The 25,558-nt window shown below is 35.1% G+C and overlaps 3 protein-coding genes across 8 annotated transcripts in view; 1 reads left to right on the top strand and 2 right to left on the bottom strand.

Annotated features, from left to right (window-relative positions):
• Window positions 1-453, top strand: part of hmgcra (3-hydroxy-3-methylglutaryl-CoA reductase a) — a 24,000-nt gene extending 23,547 nt beyond the window's left edge. For all 4 annotated transcript variants that reach the window (XM_005165515.6, XM_073950494.1, XM_073950495.1 and 1 more), the window contains 1 exon segment: window positions 1-453. This exon segment is cut by the window's left edge and continues 633 nt beyond it. The gene's annotated coding sequence lies outside the window, so the exon portion shown is untranslated.
• arsk (arylsulfatase family, member K) overlaps window positions 1-25,558 on the bottom strand; it is a 183,928-nt gene that overhangs the window by 112,147 nt on the left and 46,223 nt on the right. The window lies entirely within an intron of this gene.
• The window catches only part of cert1a (ceramide transporter 1a), a 52,608-nt gene continuing 32,302 nt past the window's right edge, over window positions 5,253-25,558 (bottom strand). Inside the window, 13 exon segments of one of the 2 annotated variants that reach the window (NM_001017914.4) lie at window positions 5,253-6,462; window positions 8,786-8,923; window positions 9,922-10,051; window positions 10,154-10,282; window positions 12,507-12,577; window positions 12,713-12,845; window positions 14,408-14,503; window positions 14,590-14,667; window positions 14,981-15,070; window positions 16,206-16,292; window positions 16,382-16,474; window positions 22,836-22,993; window positions 23,432-23,515. In NM_001017914.4, the coding sequence (NP_001017914.3) occupies window positions 8,796-8,923; window positions 9,922-10,051; window positions 10,154-10,282; window positions 12,507-12,577; window positions 12,713-12,845; window positions 14,408-14,503; window positions 14,590-14,667; window positions 14,981-15,070; window positions 16,206-16,292; window positions 16,382-16,474; window positions 22,836-22,993; window positions 23,432-23,515 (1,277 nt within the window). In that variant the 3' untranslated portion in view covers window positions 5,253-6,462; window positions 8,786-8,795. 2 annotated transcript variants of the gene reach the window in all.

Below are 25,558 nucleotides of genomic sequence, written 5' to 3'. Positions count from 1 at the left end.
TTGCCAAACGCAGCCGTCAGCAAAGTGCTTCTCATGTCAGAATGTACAGCAGTTTTTTTTTTTTTTTTTTTTTTTTTTTACTGTGACAGGAATGATCTGAATGACTTATGTAACTGGAATATTTAATGTGACGGCACGACAGGACATGTATTTTAAAAGGTGCTATGATCCTCGTGATGTTTCAGTTCTTTGTTCATTTAGTAAATTCTTTTTGAACATTCATAACAAAACACAACTGAACACATTGTATTTTTCTAACTGCTTGGAATGGCTTTTTTCGGTTGTTTTCTACAACACTGAAAGGAATAAATGTTTGAACATTTATGTTTCATTCTGAATACACTGAAGAGAAGCTTTTTATTGAGTTTTCCCCCAAAGGAACAATTCAAAATATGAAATAAATAATAAACTGCAAAGTTTTGTATATTTTTTTATAATAAAACATATCTAGTGCATTGTCTTGTGCTTGGAATTTATCATGTTTTTAATATAGGGACTAAGGCGAAAAGAAAATGAATGGATTGAAATTACATTTAAGTTTCTTATATTTTAAAATATTTCACATTTAGGTTTGTCACTTTTAGTACTTATACTTTGTATTTAACTTTAGTTTTATTTCAGTTTTCGGTAATTTTATTACTGTTTGTTAGTCTACTGTATTTTTAAATGTCATACATCTGTTTTTATTTTAAAATTGTTCGTCTTCGTTGGAGTTTTCTGTCGTTTTTATTGCTGTTATTTTTAAATACATCTATATTGTTTTTTAAAAAAAATAGTTATCAGTTCATTTAGTAATTCAAATTAAACTCAAATCTAAATATTTATATGCAATTAGCTAAAATATTTGATGACATGTTCATATTTTTCAGTTCCTTTTTAAACTAATTTAAGAAAATAGAACGTTATTTGCATGTTTACCAAATGAATCGCTAAAACATGATTCAAACGTCTCTTTCTCATAGATATTTTTGTGTGTGTTAAAGTATTAACCAAAAATAATATTCCTCCTCATACATAAGCTAAAAAACAGTTCAATACTAAATAAAGCCCACAGCTGTCGGTTTTCTCCGTTAACTGTTACCTGGCCTGACGGAGATGCGAGTTCTCCTCAGGCGACGTCATTATCTGCTCTCTCCTCACCAGAGGGAGATCCGACCAATCTGCAGGGCCTGCATCACATCTCACCAGGACAGCAACTGCTGATTGGTTGAAGCTCGACAAGACCCCGCCCACACAGGCCTGAGGGGATGAGATGGGCTTTATAGACACAGCTACTAATCTGCGAGCGATACTCGTGTTACTCCTCCTATCCTGCTTATCTTCACTATGAACCCAACCTCGTGCACATGATGCCATATCAGCTCATGGGTTTGTTTGTCAATCAACATCAGTCATTAATGTGACTGGAAACTTTCCAACACCGTTGAATACAGTACAGTGCACTGAGTTCATAGACAGAGATACTGTCGGTTTATGGCACTGTACAAGCAAGACTTGCTGTGGAGCTCAAGAACATATTTAGTTGAAGTCAGAATCCTGTATATTATCCCAATTTATTTTTAACGGAAAGATTATTTGTTCAACACATTTCTAAACATAATAATTTTAATAAATCATTTCTAACAACTTTTTTCATTTATCTTTGCCATGATGACCGTAAATAATATTTTACTGAATATTTTTCAAGACACTTCTATACACCTTAAAGTGATATTTACCACTTAACTAGGCAGGTTAGGATAAATAGGCAACTCATTGTATAACAGTGATTTATTCTGTTGACTAAATAAATATATATTGCTAAAGGGGGCTAATATTATTTACCTTAATTTTTCCTTGTGTTATCACAAGGTTTTGATATACTTCTAATGTTGACTACTGTATATATTAATATTAATAACATTTTCTGGTCAATAATAAATATATAGCCCCTTTTTTATGTTATTGAAAGGCCCTAATGATTTTAAGGAAATATATGCTGTTTTTTTTTTTTTGTTTTTTAAGCAGAAACTCTGTCTGTATGCATGTAGTATGCATATGTGTGTGTGTGTGTGTGTGTGTGTGTGTGTGTGTGTGTGTGTGTATTTATATCTCATATTATAGACAACTAATCCTGATTATACACATGTATTCCACATACTGTATACTGTCTGGCTAGTGTATTGTTCCCTCTATTTCTATGGTAATAGCGCTAACACCTCCACATTCCTGCCCATTATCACCTGTCCCTTGTGCAGCAAGCAAACAAAGCCCAGAAAGACAAACATGACCAGTATATTTTATAGAAGATAATATACTTTTAGTTCCTTTTAAGATCACTGCCCACTTTCAAAATGTTATAAAAAAAAAAAATTCATATTCCAGAACAACCCTTGTTATTATTTTACAATAAATTTAATTTGAAACTCCAAAAATTGTAACAAAAAAAGCAGTTTGAAGATCATAACAGCATATTCTGTCATCATCGAATTACCTTCAAGTCAGTCCAAACCATTACGTTTGTTTCAGAATACAGAAGTTATTTTAAAGTAAAACCTGAGACGTCTGTGTCTCAGTTATACACATTAACCGAAAAAATCTTTAATGCTTCAAAATGTTTGTGAAGAGATCCAAAAATAATGAATCGAGCTGTTTAATTTTAATAAATTGTATTTTATTCATTAAATAGTTAAATAATAAAAATAAGGAATACATTTTCTCGAGTGTTATCTACTATCTTAAAACAATTACAAAAAAGTGGGGTTTTGCACCATAAAAGAACCATATTTAGTGAACAAGTTCCTATACACTACCTGACAAAAGTCCTTCTGTCGATCCCAGTTGTAAGAGCAACAAATAATAACTTGACTTCTAGTTGATCATTTGGAAAAGTGGCTGATCTTTTCGATGAATCATCTGTTGAACTGCATCCCAATCATCACAAATACTGCAGCAGACCTACTGGTACTTGCATTGACCCAATATTCTCACAGAAATCAGCCAAGTTTGGTGAAGGAAAAATCATGGTTTGGGGTTACATTCTGTATGGGGGCGTGTGAGAGACCTGCAGAGTGGATGACAACATCAACAGCCTGAGGTATCAAGACATTGTGTTGCCCATTACATTACAAACAACGGGAGAGAGCAAATTATTCAGCAGGATAGCGCTTCTAATACTACAGCCTCCAAATCAAAGCTCCTGAAAGCAATGAAGGTCAAGTTTCTCCAGGATTGGCCAGCCCAGTCACCAAACATGAACGTTATTGACCATGTCTGGAGTATATATTCATTCTTTTTCCACGGCACTATGACTTTTTATTCTATACTGTACATTATTTCTTTTAAGTGACAAGAATTTTGTCTAAGCAAAGTCAGACCTTACTGTCATAATTAAATAATTAAAGACCATGCCATGGTCAAGTGTTATTTTGGTAAGCTTAGTTTAGAGGCCTTTGCCTTTCATATAAGCCACTTCTGATACAAAATGATCAACTAGAAGTCAAGTTATTAGTTGTTGTTTTTTTAAACTTGGATAAGCGACAAGACTTTGTCAAGTAGTGTAGTAGTGTACATCTTTTTCCCCATAATAAAAATACCTTTTGCAAAGTGAAAGTGTTTTAAAGTCAAAGTTTCCTGAAATCACTGATGCCAAAAAATATATTTTTTATTTATAAGATTTTGGTAAAACTGTAGACACAAAAATTTAAAAGAATTGTTTTTTTTTTTTTTTTGGTTTCTTTAATTACTTAGTGGTAATACATACGCACACAAAGGAATCACTTACATAATTGTCTTGTTCTTGCTGGGATGAACAAAGTGTTTCAGGACATTCTTTTACGAAATAAACGTGCCTTAAGCAAAACAGCAGCAGCAAAAATGGGATGGCAAGCATAGTGGTGACGATTTAATTTGCACCTTACGTCAAGCGGTTTTGAACTTCATTATTATGGAGGACCAGGAGTGCTGGTTAGAAAAAAAAAAAAAAAAATTAAAAATCAATGTAAGAATTGAATCATTAAATGTGTTTAAATAAAATACATTTTAAAAGAAATATAATACACAAATAAATGGACATTTAAATGTGGCAAATAGAGAGAGAAAAGCATTTGTCAAATGCCTTTTTAAAAAGCTAATTAAATTGTGCATTCAAATGCATTTTAAATGGATTACAAATATACGTTTATTGTTCGATCAATCAGCGTTTTAAAACAAAAAAATTAACATTTAGAAAATTGTCTATTTATACATTTATAAAGTTATTTTTAAATGCATTCATTTGTATTGCTTTATTAAATGCCATTTAAAAACACAATTTAAATAAACACATTTAAATATGTCTATTTATTTGTTCATTAAAACCATGATTTATTTATACACGTTTTAATGCTTCAATTATTACCCTGATAATTTGTTTTCTCATGCTATTTCTAAGTGACACTCCTGGTCCTTCAAAAATTATTAGACATGTTATCGAAAAACAAATCAACACAATATGATTGCAAGATTCATATTAATAAACTGAGTAGTTTTATATATGGATTTAATTTCTTATGTAAGGAAAAAAAAAGACTCTGAACTCTTTATTAAAGAAGTAGAACAACCAAAAATTATACTATGTATTTACATCATTCCAAACTTTTCTGGCTTCCTTTTTTTCTGCAGAACACAAATGTTATAGAAGAATGTTGGTCAACTGATTTGCTTTCCATTTTCTTGAATATGGAGGGGGGGAAAACAGAAAACAATAAAAGCTTGATCTAAAAAAACATATATAATAATAATAATAATAATAATAATAATAATAACAACAATGAAAATAACAACAAAAACAACAACAACAACAACAACAATAATAATAATATATAGCTTTCCAAAAAGAAAGCAAATCAAGTTTGGAATGACAGTGTACGTACAGCAGTGTTTCTCAACCATGTTCCTAGAGGACCACTAGAACTGCATATTTTGGATGTCTCCTTTGTCTGACACACCCATTACAGGTCTTTCAGTTTCTGCTAATGAGATGATCAACTGCATCTGTAGTTGTGAGCAGAGCTGGTTGTCCTCCAGGAGCGTGGTTGAAAAACACTGCTGTACACGAACAATTCATGGGTATGCTATACCTTTAATTGAAGTCAGAGATGAAAATGAATGTACCATTAATGATTCACATTTAAAACCAATATGATGAATTAGACCTATGCAATATAAACCTGTGAAATGTCTTTACTTTTCATAAGCATAAATGGCACTGCAAAAATTACATATACATTGTGTAGATTAATAATTGCTGAGCCGTTTATTAAGCAAACAAAACAAAAGTGGAAAGTCATTGTGAAACCACTTTTAAAACCTATTATTACTATTATTATCATTATTATTATTATCAAAATGTCTGGAATTTAAAGGGATGGTTTACCCAAAAACGAAATGCTTTTTAATGTACTTCCCCTCAGCATTTAAGACGTGACTTTTCCTTCAGTAGAACATTGAAGAAGATGTTTAGCTAGCCAATGGTTACTGTTTGAGAGCCAAAGACACAAAAACAGGCAAAATAAAATGAATACTTATGGCTGCTGCTGATACACTAATGTCTGGAACAGAAACAATCATACTGTCAAAGAGAAGGAACATTATTTATAATATTATGACCTTTAGATCCACCTAAATATAATATTAAGCCACAACTATTCATTTGACTCTGAAATTGCTGGTAGATTATGAATCACCAAAGACCACAATTTTAAGCTAAAAATCTTCTTTCATGTTCTACTTAAGGAAAAAGCCATTTACATCTACTGATTCTAATGACTAATTCTAATTGACTAAATCATTTTTGGGTGAACAATTTCTAAAAAACAAAACAAAAAAAAAAAAACGAACTTTTCATAGCCCGAACAAAATACCCTCTTCATTTTCAGCATGATTAAATTATATACAAGCAGTTCCCAATGAATGTACACTTTGCCAAAATCATTATTTATGAATGACAAAACTCTAAATGTGTAATGGCTTCACATGTACATGTCGTTACACATTCAGACTAGCTGTACAAAAGATCTCAAGTCTGGAGTCTACTTAATTTTCATAAGACAAATGGCTATTTAACAAGGCCAGTGAGAAAACTCACGATCAGCTGAGATTGGATCAAGGCATCAAGTTTACAGTGTATATATTTAATTAAGACCATACTCAAACTATGATCAAATATTTACAAAAAGTAAAACACTTTAACAAAACCCTGAAAGGGGGAAAAACTCAAGTAAGGCCTTTTGAATGTGAACAGATTGTGTTGGTGATGTGGGTCTAGTGTGTTTGTTGGTGTACTGTTGCTGTTCAGTCTGTATGAATGCAGATTGAAAAAGGTTTATAAAGAGTGTCAGGAGCACTTGGACAGAGCAGCTCTATGGTGGGAGTGATGGTGGATCAGTGAGAATAAGGCCGTTCGTCAGGCGATTGAGGAAACAATGTGTAAATGTAGAGAACCTGGAAAAGAGGAAAAAAATGAGAGTTTAAAATAAATGTGCTGTGAATAAAGTTTCTAATATGCAACATTATCACGCTAACTTTATTACTATAACAGCATTATTACTTTTCCTCATAACAACAAGTAGATCTGTGGTGTTTAGAATATTGTCCCAAAGTGTAAGCATTAACATTTTTTTCCTTTAATTTGAAACAACTTGGAAAAACTCCAAACTACATTTATTTATGCCTGTTTTTAATCGAATTTTAATGCCATTTTCAATTTTAGACCAAAAGACAAAAACTGCAGAGAACAAAAGTCTATGCTGCACCACACTAGCTAGCATGGATTCACTTACTCTCCAAGCCATAGTAATTTTGCGTTGTGAAGGAGCTTTCACACAGGATGAAGAAAGAAATGCTCTATGAAACCCATTTGTTTCAATGGCTTACTCCACACAAAGGCGGTCTGCACTGAACAAAGGAGTGGTCCTCAACATTTTAATCACCACAGAACAGTCAAGGATTGTCAATTTTACGGCGTTTGTAGGTTGCTAGGAAACCATCAACCATTTTTTTTTCTCATTGCGACAGCTCTGATACAAGTTTTATTTACGGAACAAAAAAAAATCTGCAGGAAAGGACTGCATTGTTTGGGTGTTTGTCTAAGATAATTAGTCTAACCAAAATGTGTAAATTCCATACAAGCTATAGCTGATCAGTCAGTTCTTGTTACATGACTTTCGGTGCATTTATTCACTGGGCACATCTGGAAGGTGCGAGAGTGTCACGCCACTTGTTTGCGCAAGCCGCACACCTCCATTGGAAACAACATACTTGTGTGAACTCTAGAAAAGATGGAATATGCAAACGGCCACTAAAAGGCTGCCGTCATTTGCGATCTCCAGCAGTTGATCTTCTTGCAAGCCACAAAGTTCTCAATACTCATAACTCAATATCCACTCAGTGGATAGTCTGCTCATGTACGTGTATACATATCCCACAGGTGAGTGGGCTTGACAAACCACTTGTAGGAAACACACTTTCATCTCTCTGACACTTTAACTGATACAGTTTTTGCACATAAGCACCAGACACTTTTCTATAATCACTCCATATCAATATAAAATCGCTTCACACAGGCGAGTGGGGTTGACAAACTACCTGTAAAAGCACTGTTCTCGCTCTAAAAAAAACAAAACTTGTTATATATGATTAATTCGCATTGTTGTCTCAGAAGTCTACCCGAAACCCATTTTACAAGGTGCCTTTGTGAATAAACAATGCCTCCAGAGTTACGGGACAAGACAGCTGCCTATGCTTTCGGATGAGCCTATGAAGTATACTTGTTCCTGCTGCTTGCAGTACCATTACTGCACTGTCATGGCAACACTAGTAAAATAACGCCTCAACTTGTTCACGGTCATTAAAATGTGCCTATTTTATTGGCTTGTGGTTTTTAAAGTAAAAGTAATGTAAAAGTTTTAAATATTTTATGCTAATATTTTATTAAATTTTATGATTTAATAAAATAACATTAATATTGCAATGTATTTTCAGTTTTGGCCCAAGTGCATCCAGAATGTTTGATTTTAGTTTCAGCCCAGAATTTTCATTTCAGTACATCCTCAGTTCACATGAACTTGTTTTAAGTACCAATTTTCCATTAGGATTCTCCACATTATTCTGTTCTCTTGTGCATTTGTCTTTTGTGGATGGTCAGCCTTTTGGAGCATTGAGTTCACAGAAAAATCCCATATTTAAAATGACCAACTTCTTTTTATGTGTGAAAGGGGTGGCCTTCATCTTAATTTGGCCTTCATCTTGAAAAGCTGTTGTCAGACTGTAAGTCACTTCAAAGTAGCTCATCATCTTGGAAAAGTAACTAAAAACTTTGAAATTTAACTGCCAGTTAAAGGGCTTGTTCACCCAAAAAATAAAAAATAATTTACTCCAGCCATACTTTTTCCAAACCAGTTTGATTTTCTTTGTTCTGTTATACACATAAGAAGAAATAACTTGTAACCATTGACTTCCAAACTATTTACAGTAGCATTCTTTAAATATCTTCTTTTGTGTTCAACAGAATACATAAAGGTTTGGTAGAGTAAATAGTAAGTAATCAATTCCTTTGTGTGAATTAACCCTTAAAATAGGGTTGGTAAGATAATTGAGGAAATTACCACTAGATGCTCTAATTTTCTTCTGTGTCCTTTTTATCATATAATACTGTAGCGCATAATAAACCTCAAATAAGACGAAGTACAGACTGCAAAATACTGTAGGCTGTTCTCTAAATGAAATCTTTAAAAGTGCAAAAAAAGTGATTTGTTTGGTGTGTTACCTCGTGTTGTTCAGAAGAGGATGGCCTCACTGCTGGTCTTCACTTCAACATACGAGGTGAAGCGCTTGAGGAATTTGGGATATTCTCTCTTGGCTACGGCTCGCAAGACTGACGCAGGGGCCCAACCACCAGGATTTACTTTAGGATTACAAACCCAGAGTAAATGTCACATTTTATACGATTTATTTAGTAAAGTAAATTTACAGTCTAAACTCTGATGTATTTAGACCAGGGGTGGCCAACCCTGTTCCTGGAGAGCCACCTTCCTGCAGATTTATACCAGAACCAATTAATTAGGACCTGAACACCACGTGATAATTACAGGCAGGTGTGTTTGATATGGGTTGCAACTGAAATCTGTAGGAAGTTGGCTCTTCAGGAACAGGGTTGGCCACCACTGATTTAAACAGTATAAATGTATGATTTTTAGGGACAACTGATATTTCCAACAGTTCCTTCACTCATAAAATGGCTGATGGCTTAACACTTTTCTTTTGTGATATACAAGGGACTTACAAATACAATAAATATATTTACTTAGAGCATATGGGATAAAAAAAAAAAAAAAAAAAACAGTTTATGCTATCATTGCTGAGTTGAGCAGCTTGCATTTACCTTCTTATTGCTTACTAAACCATTTTTGTTATTTTTTTTATTACAAATAACTTGCTTTAATAAATTACCTTAATGAAAATAAAATGAAAATATATTCATCATGAGCTAGTGGCTAAAGCAATATTAGTAATGTTTGTGTAGTTCATGTTAACTGGTCACTTAAAGAAAAATAATTGATCAAAAATTTTAAAATTTAATAAAAAATACTTTCTACATGTTTATTTTGAAAAATATTTACTTTTAACATTATGTATTTAAAATGTTTATTGATAATACTGAATTTACTTCTGCCTAAAAAAAGTATTAATAACTTTGAGGCAGTTGTTATACCCGTAACTGTTATATACTTTATTACATAAACAGCTTAAAAAAGAATCCACTGACACCCAACTTTTGAACATTAGCATATACACTTTTAAGAACCCTGCCGGAAGATTAGTTTCTTTCTGTTTTGTTTTTCTTTTTTTTGTAATTATATGTATTTTGTGTGGTAACCACCATTATCGCACTGCTAGACTCACCATTGGCGACATATGTGATTTTACAGATGATGTTGTCTCTGCTGATCTCTTTGTCTCCCTCTGGTGGGCTGATTAGTGTTTGACAAATCATGGCTACGTTGATTTTGGCACGAATGCATCTAGTAGAAGGCTGGAAAACAGAAAAAAGTAACCTGACGTACAATTTGTGTGTATATGCTTGCAGTAAAAAGGCTATATGACATCAAAAATGGCTTCAAAAGCAGGAACTCACTGGATAACCATCATGATCCACTGAGAAGTTGCAGACCAGCCAGGTGTCTGGATCGTTCTCATTGGTGGACAGAATTTTACGCATAACTGACACATAAAGCACATCTCGTTGGGAAGCAGGCCACACTCTCTGTCAAAGAGCAGAAAAGGAAAAAAAAAGGATATATAAAATTATTTTAGAAAAAAGCACACAATAAGCAACATGTTAGGGTACTCAGATCAGGCCAATTACTGGAAACATTATTTACAGCACTGCTCCAAAACATGCTTTTCTGACTGGACCATCATGCACTATTATGACACTAAAAATGATCCAAAATGCTTCAGCTTATCTGGTCTTCAATCAGTCCCTCCAGGACATTGTAAGACTTTGTTCTGAATTTTGCAGCCTAAAATAACTGATTTTGCTGTGGCTTTATTTAAAAATTTCGGCAATACTTAAGGCATTATTTTGTGTTGATTTGTTGTAAAAAAAATATCAGAGACAAAAGTCTTTATTGTATATATTTCTATTACTCCTTCACCCAGACATTGGGTTCTGTAACTTATAAAAAAAAAAAAAAAAAAAATCACACTTAAATTTAAATTGTTGTTGTTTTTACAGACAGTTAAAGTCAAAATTATAAGCAAAATTGTTGGGGTATTCAGGAGGGCTAATAATTCTTAATTAATATTTAAATTAAAATACAAATACATAAATCTGAGCAACAGCCATGAGTCAGTTGTGAAGACAGTCCTTGCTGCAGCCCGCAGCTTAATAATGTACTGGACAAGGTTCCCCATGTAATGGACGATCGCCTACACCTCCTCTACCCTAAAACCAACAGTCACAGTAGTATGGGTGCTACCTTAGAGGGTGGTACAATGTCTACTATGAATTGGTACAGGTCCAGTACGTCATCAGGGCTACAGACTGCACCGAATTATCTTGTTTGCTTTGGGTGAATCAGTGTCATGATGACGCCATAGTGTATTACAGATACATGAGACATACTCAAAATTTTGGGGAGTTTTCTTGATTTTGCAATAAATTCAACAAATCACAATAAATAAATAAATAAAATACTTTGCCAAATCCTAGAGGGACTATTTAATAAACCCAAGAACGCCCGCATAAAACGTCTCTTTATTTCCTTGTATTGGCTACCAGTTGAAGCTCACATCAAACTCAAATTATTGATGCTTCCATACAGAACAGCCTCAGGCTCCAAACTGTCACAGGCTAGAAGCTACAGATCTATTCCCTTTCAGAAGCCTGCAGTTGATCAGTGAGTGATGAATTGTGTTACCATCACAGAGACTCTAAAACACATTCCAGAACCTTTTATTTTACTGTTCCTGACTGGTGGAACAATTTTTCCAGTTACAGACAGTCTGCAAAATCACTGTTAACATTCAAATGGCAACTAAAAACTTCTTTCTTCAATGAGAACCATGATCTTATAATAAAAACATATCTGTAAATAAATAAATAAAAAAAATAGTAAAATAAAAACAAATAAATATTGTGAATCGCTTGGATAAAAAAGCAATGACTAAATGCTAAATGACTGAGTGTGGAACAGCAGTTTTTCCTGATATAAATACTTTTATTCAGCAAGGATACATTAAATTGATCAGAAGTGACTTGATTAAGACTTGACTGTAGACTTGATTAATGCTGAAAATCGCCTTAAAATTTGGATGAATTATAACTGTTAAATCTATTTAAATTAAAAAACATAATTTAATTAATTTAGTCCACACAAAATTATATTTTAATTAAATTATAATACTGAATGAACATTGCATCACAAACCTTTACACTTTATAAAGAATGAAATGCTGAGAGTTAATTAAATTAAAAATTAATTGCATAAACTGCTGTTTTTGTTTTAAAGTTTACTTTTTATTAAAAGTATTTTTAACATTTGTTTCTCTAGTGTGTTGCCATGTACCATGATGTTTTTTTGTGTATTCTACCTTACATAAACTTCTACAGCATGGAAATTGGGTTGTTGGTCTTTACAAGTGAAATCTGGCAAGACTCAGAAGACACTTAAGAAAGACTGTTCAATGGTTGCTAAAAAAAAGAGCTTCTGTTGAAGCAAATAGTTTTTTTTAATAAAGGTGTATGACTTGTACCTATGTACTATGTAAATAGCATTACTAATATTCTACCTGAACCAGACAGAAAATGAGACAGAATGATGATTTGACAGCACATGCTTGCCTTTTACCATTATCAGAATGATTTTAGTTCTGTCAGATCAGAAAATTAAAAGAAAGTAGATTTAATATTTATAAGCGACTACTGTAGATTTCGATTAATAATCAATTGGAGCATCCATATAGTGTATAGTAAAATATTATACCTTCAGTGTTTGGTGAATGATGCACGCTTGATCTGAGAGCGTCTCAACCACTTGAAAGCTTTCAACAGTAGCTATAAAAAAGGAATATAGTGAATATTTTTTACATATTTTGACATGATATAAAAAATCGTGCATGTGTATATTTAATTACATAAAGATCTTATACAGATCATCAAAAAAAACTAAAAACTTTGAGATGAACATACTCTCCCAATCATTCCGATAAGCGGTGTCCCAAAAGTAGTGGCAGACCTCATGACCTGTGACTCCTTTGACAGCATGAGTGGCTTTAAGAGGATCCAGAACAATGCCGTTCTCCTCCACCTCTCTCCTGTACACCTGCAAAAACAAATGTTTCTTAGTATTAACAATGGCCAAACAGCAAACAGACCAACATATTCTTGAACAACAGCAGCCTCTAGTGGAAAAAAGAACGACTCGACTATGAAGACTAGTTATTACTAGTTAGTTAATAGTCCTGCTGTGAAATGTAATTCTTTTTCAAGCATTTCCCAGTGAAGTTTAACAGAGATTTTTTCCTAAATACACTTTAAACAATTGTTTTAATTAATTTCTAATTTTAACCAATTTCTTTTGTCTTAGGCATGATGATGGCATATATTATTTTACTAGTTATTTTGCAAGATACAAGCATTCAGCCTAAAGTGCAATTTAAAGGCTCAACTAATTATATTAACTAGGTAAGCTAGGTTAATTAGTACACACACACACACACACACACACACACACACACACACACACACACACACACACACACACACACACACACACACACACACACACACACACACAGGCCACTTTATTAGGTACACCTGTCCAACTGCTCGTTAACACAAATTTTTAATCAACCAATCACATGCCAGCAACTCAATGCATTTAGGCATGTAGACATGGTCAAGATGATCAGCTGCAGTTCATGCAGAGCATCAGAATGGGGATGAAAGGTGATTTAAGTGACTCTGAAAGTGGCATGGCTGTTGGTGCCAGATGGGCTCGTCTGAGTACTTCAGAAACGGCTGATCTACTGGGATTCTAATGGACAACCATCTCTATGGTTTACAGAAAGTGGTCCGAAAAAGAAAAAAGATTTCCAGTGAGCGGCAGTTCTGTGGGCGCAAATGCCTTGTTGAAGCCAGAGGTCAGAGGAGAATGGCCAGACTGGTTCCAGCTGATAGAAAGGGAACAGAAACTCAAATAACCACTTGTTACAACCGAGATCTGCAGAAGAGCATGTCTGAACACACAACACGTCCAAACTTGATGCGGATGGCTTACAGCAGCAGAAGACCACACCAGGTGCCACTTCTGTCAGCTAAGAACAGGAAACTGAGACTACAATTTGCACAGGCTCATCCAAATTGGACAGTAGAAGATCGGAAAAGCTCTGATGAGCCTGGTCTGCTGCAGCATTCTGATGGTATTCTGATGGCTACATCCAGCAGGATATTGTGCCATGTCATAAAGTGCAAATCATCTCAGACTGGTTTCTTAAACATGACAATGAGTTCACTGTACTCAAATGGCCTCCACAGTCACTAGATCTCAATACAATAGAGCTCCTTTGGAATGTGGTGGAACAAGACAGCTGACAAATCTGCAGCAACTGTGATCATGTCAATATGGACCAAAATCTCAACTAATACTTCCAGTTACTTGTTGAATCTATGGGGTCCAACCCGGTTCTAGTAAGGTGTACCTAATAAAGTGGCAAGTGGATGCCATGTTTTTAAACATTTTTTAGACAATGTTTGATGGATTGACTCTTATGTTTAAATCACAGCAAATGAAAACAATTGTTATTTTAATGAATGCTGTTTTCTATTCTAAGATATAACACAACGGCTTCAGAAGTCACCTTTAAAGGTCAATAAACCTCTCACCTTCATATCTCCTTCTTCAACAACCAGTTGCCAGTTAGCATCTCCACCAACATCCTGTAAAGAATACGTCATGTGACTGTGCACCATCTCCTCAACCTGTGAACAAAACCACCGAGAGGTCACTAAATGTATACAAGACAACTAAAGCATTATTTCAAGTCAAGTTCACCAACTCTCTCTACCTGAGCACTGAACCTGTGCACGTCATCTGAGGCACTTATGAGGTCGACGGAGGACAAGGAGGACGTGTGACTGTGAGGCTGAACCCAAGAGACAGAAAGCCAGAGAGAAAGAGCTCAATGAAATGAGACGGAAATTAAAATCTGATCATCACCCAGAGAATACAGAGCAGACTGCCACTGTAAAGCACATTTCAGAGAGAGGAACTGGAACAAAGGCAATTTTACAAATGTAAAAAAACAAAAGCTCCAAAGATTTGACAGAGCGCATCCACCATCAGCGATGAGACAAATTGCATAATCAGTCACGAAGAAGCCAATGTGCTTTGACAGAGCAAGTGTGTAGGAGTGTGCGTGTGTGCGTGGGGGAGTCAGTTAAAGTGGGCTGGCTTACCTTTGTCAAGTATTTCTGAGTGCTGATGGAGGAAAAGGTGTCTGGAGTGAGCGAGATCTGTCGAGATGCCCTGCTCCTTTCCACCTGGGACTGCAAAACATGACAGCAGGATTTATAAAAGGATGCTTTCACATTTGGTTCAGTTGCATGGTTTGCACCAGAGTTCGATTGAACACTGTCCACCGATGTGTTCACACAGTGGTTTTCATTTCTGAAACCAGGTACTAGGGCTGCAAAAATCTGTCAATTAACCCATTTCTGGCAGACTCTATCTATCTATCGATCGATCGATAGATCTAGATTAAAACAGTTTGAAGATAGATAGATAGATAGATAGATAGATAGATAGATAGATAGATAGATAGATAGATAGATAGATAGATAGATAGATAGATAGATAGATAGATAGATAGATAGATAGATAGATAGATAGATAGATAGATACACATACAGGGGTGTAGCGGACATTTTAAAGCTGTGTGTGTGTGTGTGTGTGTGTGTGTGGTTGGGGGGCTGTTTGAGATCCAAAAGTTTACATGCATATAATTATTAATCACCTGCTTCTAAATGTAAGGGGGGCGTATCACTCCTTGCCCCGGTTGCTACGCCCCTGTATGTACAGTTGAAATCAAAATTATTAGCCCCCCCCTTTGATTTTTTTTCTTTTTTAAATATTTCCCAAATGATGTTTAACAGAGCAAGGAAATTTTCACAGTATGTCTGATGATATTTTTTTCTTCTGGAGAAAGTCTTATTTGGTTTATTTCGACTAAAATAAAAAGTTTTAAATTTTTTCTTTGCCCCATTAAGCTATTTTCTTTCGAAAGTCTACATAACAAACCCTCTTTATACAATAACTTGCCTAATTACCCTAACCTGCCCAGTTAAGCCTTTAAATGTCACTGTAAGCTGTATAGAAGTATCTTGAAAAATATCTAGTCAAATATTATTTACTGTCATCATGGCAAAGATAAAAAAATCAGTTATTAGAAATGAGTTGTTAAAACTATTATGTTTAGAAATGTGTTGAACAAAATCTTCTCTCCGTTAAACAGAAATTAGATAAAAAAATAAACAGGGGGGCTAATAATTCTGACTTCAACTGTATATGTATGTACTTATTTCTCATGTACCAGACTGCCAGTACATAAAACAAATGCCTTTGCAGTAAGACTGGTTTGCAAAATGATTCATTCTACTGGAATAATAAAGCCTGAATTATTACTTGCTCTTCGATTTGGTCATGCTTATCCAACGCAGCTTCCACAGCATCAAAGAACTCCTCTTCGTTGATCAGACTGTTTGGTCCTTCCTGCACAGACACATTTATTAGGCATCAGAGAGAAAATGTCAGGGTGTGTGTTTAAAAGGACGGTGTAGATATAAAGGTTGTGAACGTACTTCATAGTCTGGTCCTCCATAATGAGGCTTTTTCTTCAGCTCTGTCAGTGCTGCTTTGTAAGCATCTTCAGCTCGTCTTCGTCTTTCAATTTCCTTTCGAAGAAAACAAAAATTCCACATTACTGCATACAGCAAACAACTCGAAGAACTCCAAAAGATCTTCAGGGGAAAACAGGGTGGAAGGTTTTGGGGACATAGTAACACACACACACATACATAAATATACACACAAATAGAGGGATGGATGGATGTAGACCAAGTGCAAACCAACAGTGGTTTGACAATACAAGTTTTCAAAGCAAGTAATGAATGTTTTGACTGAAATTTTTGATTAAAAAACTAAAGAAAACACCCATGAATAGGAAAGAAACTAAAGTGGAAATAGGATAATAACGGGATGATAGGTTCAATATTTTACTCAAATCTCAAGTAAGATAGACGATTTGTTTGGATGTAAAACAAAAAAAAAAAAGCATTTTATGTTATTGAAGGCATGTAATTGTGTCTGTAGTTAACTTTTTTTTTTTTTTTTTTTTAGAGTTTTTGATTGAATTTATATTCCAAAATTGCATTTTTACATTTTATACCACCCACACAGTACCTAATGATTTCTAAACCAAAACAAAAAATACTAAAGGGTTCAGCAACAAATAAAAATAAATAAATAAAAAAAAAAAAAAAAAAAATCACATACATTTAATTAAATAAGAAATAAAGAAATTCAAATAATAAAGATAGACACAAAATACATACATGCATACCAAACAGAATAAAAATGCATTAATTTGTAGCCTAGCAACATGTAAGGTGACAGTGCTGGAAAATTTCAAGTCCTGACGTGCCAACCTTTCCCAACCCCCTTCCCCTCTCCATTTCCAACTATGCTTCAGATCCTCATACAGTCCTGTCACAGTAAAGGCAAAAATGCCCAAAAATACAAATCTGGTGCGAGGGGTAATCTCTGTACAAAATGCAATCGCTGCTGCACACGAGAACAAAAACTGTCTACATGTGGCACCCAAGCATGCAAGCTATCCATATAAACACCCAGATATTTATAAGAGCACACTTGTTTAATGGGCTCTGCGTCAATAAACACAGGTAAATGATTCCCAATTGACTTTGGATCAAAAATTATTTCCTCAGTTTTGTTGATTTTAATAAAATGGTAGTTTAAAGTGCACCCTTTAGCAAACCTTTCAACCTCTAAATGGTAAACTGAGGGGTTACTGTGTTCATACAAATGGCTAAGTACAGCTGTGTCATCTGAGTATTTTACTACAAGGTTACTGGAATTATGACTTTGTAAACATTACATTACTGTACAATACAGTAGCGCAATAGGTAGTGCTGTCGCCTTACAGCAAGAAGGTTATGGTTCGAGCTTCGGCAGGGTTAGTTGGCATTTCTGCGTGGTGTTTGCATGTTCTCCCAGTATTCGTGTGTGTTTCCTCCAGGTGCACCGGTTTCCCCCACAAGTCCAAAGACATGCGGTACAGGTGAATTGCTAAAGCTAAAATTGTTCGTAGTTATGTGTGTGAATGAGAGTGTATGGGTGTTTTCCAGTGATGGGTTGCGGCTGGAAGGGCATCCGCTGCCTAAAAACATATGCTGGATAAGTTGGCGGTTTATTCCGCTGTGGCGACCCCAGATTAATAAAGGGACTAAACCGAAAAGTAAATTAATGAATAAATAAACATTGTAAACAAAATTAGGGAGCTAACAGAGCCTTGGGGAACACCTGTGCTTGTCCTTCTGATCTCTGATGAGCTGTTATCAACCCTGTCCTGCTGCTTTTGATTAGTTGCTAATAAATATATTATTATATGAATTATGCTAATAAATGTTTTCTTCAATCAATGCTGAAAACAACTAAGCTGCTTCAGCTTACTATGGTAGCTGATTTACTATGGTAGCCATTTTACAGCAGTTATTTAAAATAGAAATCTTTTGAAATGGTACAGTTTTGATCCATAAAAGTGCTTATTTAAAAAAAAAAAACAAGACTGCATGCATTACTGACTTCATTCATTCATTCATTCATTCATTCATTCATTCATTCATTCATTCCACTCCCCTCATCACTCGACCTCAGGAACTTAAACTAAGCTTCAAGTTTGCTTACAAACAAAATCAAACAAATGTCAGTTCAGGATCTAAACTGAGAATCCACAGCAGAACAATGACATGAGGCAGGACCTCTGCCAGCCTCACACTTCAGTGAAAGCAAACACACCCGCTTCAACTGTCTCTCCAGCTACAGATGCCACCAAAGATACCATTGTGTCTTGCATCTTTGAAAGCCCATTCATTAAATAAAGGGTGGAACCAATTTCATCCATACTGAAAACTAGCTTGAATAGCCAACAGAAAGCCAGCATTCAACTCAGCAAATAAGTCAAATGCTGTGTCAACAAAACATCAGGTACAGCGTTAAACCTTCACTTGAGAAGCTTTGGGTGTTGTACACAAGACATTTAAGGAGTAATTCAGTTTAATGCATAATAAATTAGATTACTTCTGAAACTGTGAGGTGTGGTTAAGGCAGAATCACTAAAACACCCTTACCTGTTTTTAAAGTGTCACAAGACAACACCCGACAACTATCAAAAGGTGGAAACGTGACTCAACTAAACGACATAATCAAACAACAACACCAGAAAATACACAGAGGAAACACAAACAACTCAAATATATTCAGTCTAAAAACACATTCATTCAGACATTTCAAACTGAAGGCAAACAACTGGTCAACTGAAGCATGTCAAACCTACAGTGAAGAAGCTGCTCTGAGTACACAGAGGAATCCAGTTTTCATTAGCACTCCGTAGAGACCCAGATACCCAGTTCACTACGGAAGCACTGCACACCGTAGTCATCCTCTACAATACAAATCACAGTCCTCAAATTAGGAATTCTTGGGAGTTTCACCAAAAGCTTCATTCAGTGCAAAGGTCCATCTTTTCTGACAGTGAAAAATCACACCCGCCTAGTCCCTGAGGCGGCTGGAATTCATGAAGCTGCTTCCTGGCTCGGGATATATTCCGGGGGCTGGACTGTAGATGGAAAAAAAACTGGTCTGGCAAGTGGCAGCAGAAGCTTTACACTGAAACGCTAATGGCGTGTGGTTTGAAGACGTGCTCCCACATAGAGTGGACATGAATGAGAGGAATGCAAAGCTTCCGGAGACTGGATGCACTTTTGTTTTAATGAATGTGCATTTGTGACTCATCCAGAAATTAAGGTGTTATGTGGGAAGTGTATGGGAATTTAAATAGCAGCCAGACAAAGCTGTAAGATGCTGAAATGCGTTATCTAATAACGGGGGATTCAGCACTGTGGAAAAAGCATTAGCTATTATGAAAATGAGAAATTATTAATATTTCCTATAAAACTGAAACTGTTTTTTATTGTAGACTTGTACAATTTTACAGTCAAAAGGGGAAGATATTTCGAAGAATGTCCAAAATGGAACAAAATGAAAATTTATTCTTGGCTTTCTAAAATATATAGATGAATAATATAACTGCAAAGTAAAGTTACACAGGAGAAAAATATATATCAAACACATTAAACAGAGCAATTAGGCAATTTGTTAGCAGAGCAGGTGTCTGTTAGAACTTCTTAAGGGGCAAACTGCATTAAAAGTGCTAACGATATCTTATTACACATCTCTCTCTGTAATACTTGCTTCTGATTGGCTAATCTCGACATTCCAAGGTGTGTTATTCCTAGATAACAACAATAATGCAGGCTTATCTTGGCTATATTCATATATGCTGTTGTTGACTGTTTGGTGCCATCTTGTGACTGAATACTTATTGTGCTGTTTTGGTTTGTCAGTTTTAAATGACCTTAGAGTACTTAAAAGTGTTTTGTGTTTAATGGTTTAGTTTTGTGGGAAGCAGCCATGTAATAAGGGGTACAATGTACATCTAGCGGAATAAAGCCCTTCAATAAAAAAAAAAACAAAAAAACGGCAGAACAACCATCTAGATGTACATTATCCTTTACTTACAAGTTATTTTGAAGCTCTTATTATAAAACATGATTCATTCATGTTGTCACGATGCTGGAATTCGATACCAATCGGTAATTTGGACACTGAAATATTGGACACTGCAGCGTTTTAAAGCTGCGAAGATCAGCTGGTCTATTTATCAGCTGACAAACCAGTGATCCGCTGATAAATCGACTAATTTTCACAGCTTTAGTGTCCCTGTATCTGTGGTTACACTCAGTAAAAGGTGGTGAGTTTGGTGAACTGATTACCTTCACAGCCAATCACAGTAATTTCTGTTGAACATGAGAACACAATGGCAAATCAGCACTATTTAAGAAAGTGCTCAATAGCACTTAAATGTTAGTGGGAAACTGAATTTTTACAAATTCTATTACCGATTGCTATCGATTTTCATTATCGTGACAACAATATTTTACATGTGTTTCTACCCAAGTATTAACCTTTCGCTAAGCCCCACCCTCCTTAGTTACAGTTGCTACGCCTGTCAAGCTTTCGTACCTGGCACATCTATTACAGTGTGTATGCGCTGGTGTCAGACATTGCCAGGGACATAATGTCATTTTTTGCAAACATGTGAGATATCTGAGAAAGCCAGACAAATAAGGACTGCAGAATACATTACAGGGGTATATTCACAACATAATAGTAACCGATATGAAAATAATTTAATCAAGATTGAAACTAGGTTAGCCTAGCCGCCTCATACGCTGACCATTCAACAGCTTATGTCATGCACAGTAGATGAGGTGAAATTTAAAAATAATAAAATAACATAATAATTTGATAATAACTAATTTAACCTCAAATCTTTTTAGCCAAAAAGCCTGATAGACTATTGTTGTGCAATGAAATATAAAGTTACCAACTGACGAGAAAACACGCATGGACAGTGCTTTTACATAATTCACAGAAAGGGAATACTGATGGATTTGTGCCGAATATTAGCATCATTGATTTACCCATAACAGTGTACAGTAACTATGACGTAAACTGTCAGTATGTTTGTGTGCTCTTTATCCAGCTTCTATTCTAAATGGCAGTAAAGCGGAAGAAATAAATACACTGAAATCCAAGTCAACGTATAAATAGCAGAAGTGGACAAATAGATTTCCCAACCAGAAAAGATTAGTATATATAATGAGTATACTGATCGCAAGTGCTCAGTTTGTGATCACATCTCTGTTTTGTTCTGTTGATATGTAATTTCAAATATCCGTAGCTTTAAATATGACTGTTATTAGTATGACTACTATGGCATGGGCTTAAACGGAGCAGTGCTCATGATATCAAGCGGAAAAAAGAAAAAGACACCGGGGAAATATAACCTGCCTTGTATTTTAGTAGGAAACACAGTTTAGATATTTTTAGGGTAAGAGGTGAGTTACTGCGGTCAGTCTATCACTATATGTAAATATCGAAAACAAAACCAACTTAGCTTCACTCCTTTAGCGCCTCTCACACAGCTTGATCCACGCTGGCATTTTTTCCTCTTGGGTTTTAGGTTTTGTCAAGGGAATAAATTCCACCACCCCGTCCAGACTTTAAGGATACCAGGTATCAGATTTACACAATCCATATGCACAACGCTTTCGCCTGTTTCTCTTGCTCGACAGAGCCCCTGGGCGTAGCTACGGTTGCGAAGCCTCAATTTGTTGGGTGGCGGTTTTTGGGTGTGGCTTAGGTCAATTGTTTGTTTTTTTACATTAAAGCAATTTACAAACATATAAACATTCCAAGACACTAATAGTAGCTTACATAATTAAATAAATAACATTAGTAATAGATAAAAAATTACATAAGTAAATCTCACATACATTTTTCAAGAATACAGCTGGGAATAAGTGAAGGTTTCTTACTGATCAGTTCATTTTCAATTTGTGCAAATACAAAGTAACAGGTGGTCATCTTTGTATAAAAATGTCCAGTTTCAATTGAAGTTGGCCAGTCATATATTTTTTTGCACTTAATAAAAGTATAGGTAGTTTATATCTGTTTTTACATCCTGGAGTCTCCCGGATTTTTTTCATAAAAGGAAAGGAAGTAAAAGGCAGATCTTTATGTAAATTTTTTTTTACCTCAGCCTTTACCCCTTGCCGAAATGTAAATATTTCTGATTTCCTACATTCCCACACCTTATCAAACGATTACATATTGAAATAAATGTTATAAACATCATTCACCAAATTTAGAGAATTCATAAAAACTTGACATCCCCAATTTGATTTTGATGATAATTATGTATCCCTGTTTAATAGAACTATAAATTACTTTTTAAATTTAATTAAAAAATACATCTTACTGACCCCAAACTGTCAAAAATGTCCTTTTTTGTATTCTAGTTAGACAAATTCATGCAGGTTTGCAAAATTAATGATAACAGAAAGTTTATTTTTAGACAAAACATCCTTTTAAATGTCTGCTGCACACTACCTTATCGAGTCGTTTCTGCCAGCTCTCCTCTCGTTTGACTAAAATGTCGATGCAGTGGGACAGTGTAGACAGGATTCCTGCCGTTGTGGCTTTAAATGTGATGGCTTCACCCTTGAAATCGATGCCTGCAGGATCTTTGAGGGTGTTCACAGAGAACACTGAGGGGAAATCAAGTAAAATAAGCATCAAATAAGTGTTTTGATAAAAGACACTAATGCAGATTTAATTAGTGATCAGTCTAGATAGAAATCTTTTCAGTCTCAGAATGAAAGAAGCTATTTCCCAACAACAGTCATAGACATCATGGAAGATTTCACCATTAAAGGAGTAAAAAGCACTTAGCCTTTAAACAGATAAACTTATGTAACCATTTGGGGCTTATAGCATTGTGCGACCATTCACTTATACAACAGATGTAAAAGGATCAAAGGGTATATAAAGTGTAATCACATGACACAAAAGAAAGTCTACTTTGCCAAGTAATCAAACTGCATTCAGACAGGACCACAAGCATTCAAGCATTAAGATGTATTATGCATAGTTAGATGTGCTTTTTGTTTACAATAAGCTTTAAAAAAAAATAAAAAAAATCTTACATTTCTCTTTGCTGCTGTTGTTATTGTTGAGCAGATAATCGGCATCTGGTCGCAAAGTTGGAAAATCTTCTTCTTCATCAGATACTGCCCACCGAAACATAAATAAATAAAGTTGAATCTACTGAACAAACATTCAAGCAGTTTTATCCTGCACCAATCCATTAAAAGCCCGTTCACTCAAATGTAAAAATTATTCTTTATTAGGGATGTAACGGTATCAAAATTTCACGATACGGTTATACCTCGGTATGAATGGCACGGTACCGTATTTATTGAATCATTTAAAGGAAAAACAAAACTAATGAAGAGACTCAAAAAAAAAGTGCTAGAATGTTCAGGTTACCATAACACTGAACAGATCAATGACATACAAATGATCTATCTGTAAACTTTCAAACAGGAACTTAAATTATTCAATTTTAATAACAAAGATATTAAACCATGTAAAAAAAAAAAAAAAAAAAAAAAAAAAAAACACTACTCGAAAGGACAAGCCATGAGTGAGATAGAGGTCTCTTGGTGGTACAAGTCAATGTCACTATCAATCTGAGCAGTGTGCTGTGTTCTGCTGTCCCGTTGACTAAAAGAATCCCCATAATGTTAGTCGTATTCCCCGACTTGTATTTCAGCACAGTCTGGCAGTGCCTGCATACCCCTTTTCTGTCACCTTTTCTTCTTTCTTGTTTCTTTCTGAGAGAAACGGAAATGCTTCCCCACATCTGATTAAAAACCCACTTTAGGTTCGACCATTTTTAGCTCTTTCTCTTTGCCGCTACTAACACCCTCCATTTCTGCATTACTGGATCTGTAGCGACAACAGACCGCAAAGGATGATGGCCACGCCTGGGCTGATGAAAACTGTAGTTTCTGCTACCTCCCATTCGCTCCATTCGCCTGAGCAAACTTTTCACCAAAAGACCTATGATTTTATTGAGTCATATATATCCGGTGGCCAGAAATTTATGATTTCTTTTTAATATTGTTAAAATATTGGTGTCTGTGATGTATATATATTGTGATCGTGATTTTTGAAAGTATTACTGTACATCGCTTTGTAAACATTTTACCATTTGATGAGCCACTCATATAGTTTGAAATGGCCCTAGATTTAGTTTGATATATACTCTAGTCTAGATATTGCATATGAACCCTGAGCATGCGCTGCCACATTTGTACAGTGCTCCCAGGACAAATGTCATTCAACCGCACTAGTCAATCCTAAAGCCAATGTGAAGATGCTGGATTTTAGCACTGTGTACGGGTATAGTAATGAGCAAACAAAGAAAAAGTAGAAAGGCAGAACATTTCATAGGTACCATTTAGTTTTTTTTAATGTTACAAACTTTTGTGCTAAACAAGTAACATTACTGCTGATAATACAGTCTCTTACTGCACTGACTTTAAGGAAAAGTAGCACCAACTTGCACAAAATACTAGGCTTATGCTAGTTTTGTTAAATAAAATCAGCAAACAATGTAAATTAAATTTAACAAGACTCTGCAGTGCTATAAACTTTATTTCTATATATTATTGTAGGCTTAATGAACAAGTCGTTCATAACGGAGATTCATTCACAAACTAATCGCTCCTTCTGTTAGAATTAAAAGCAGGAGAGGGGGTGTGTTTCAGGACCTAAGGGAGGATACATTTCCATGCCTGTGTGATCTGTGAGATAGTTAGTCCTCCACATTTATTTCAAAGGAGCGCTACCCTGTACTAAAATGGTGGCTCTATTGGCACATTCCTTCCAATAAACAACAATAGCACAGGCGACATCTTATGTAAATATCTATGGCAAGTGTATACCTTCCTCTACATCTGCGCATGCAGTAGTAAATGAAATGAGATCAAACATTAGTCCACGCAGGTCTAAGTAAACATTTAAAGCTAAAAGAAGTCTTTTAGTGCACCAATAACATCTTTGTTCACCAATGTCTTCTCTCTTAGATTATTCTGGACATTGTTACAGAATTTTTGCATAATAAATGTGTACCCTGACCTGATGTGCAAGACATTAGCGAACAAAGTTTGCTTGTTTTACAGTTTTTTGAAACATTGTATGATTACAGAGTTTTTTGGTTTGGTTTGGACTTCAGACGGAACTTCACAGGAGCATTGCTGTCTTTC

The sequence above is a fragment of the Danio rerio genome, chromosome 5 (genome assembly GCF_049306965.1).
Source record: "Danio rerio strain Tuebingen ecotype United States chromosome 5, GRCz12tu, whole genome shotgun sequence".
In the NCBI taxonomy this organism is placed as follows: domain Eukaryota; kingdom Metazoa; phylum Chordata; class Actinopteri; order Cypriniformes; family Danionidae; genus Danio; species Danio rerio.
The sequence above is the reverse complement of the archived record's forward strand: the minus strand, read 5'-3'. Positions and strand labels throughout refer to the sequence as shown.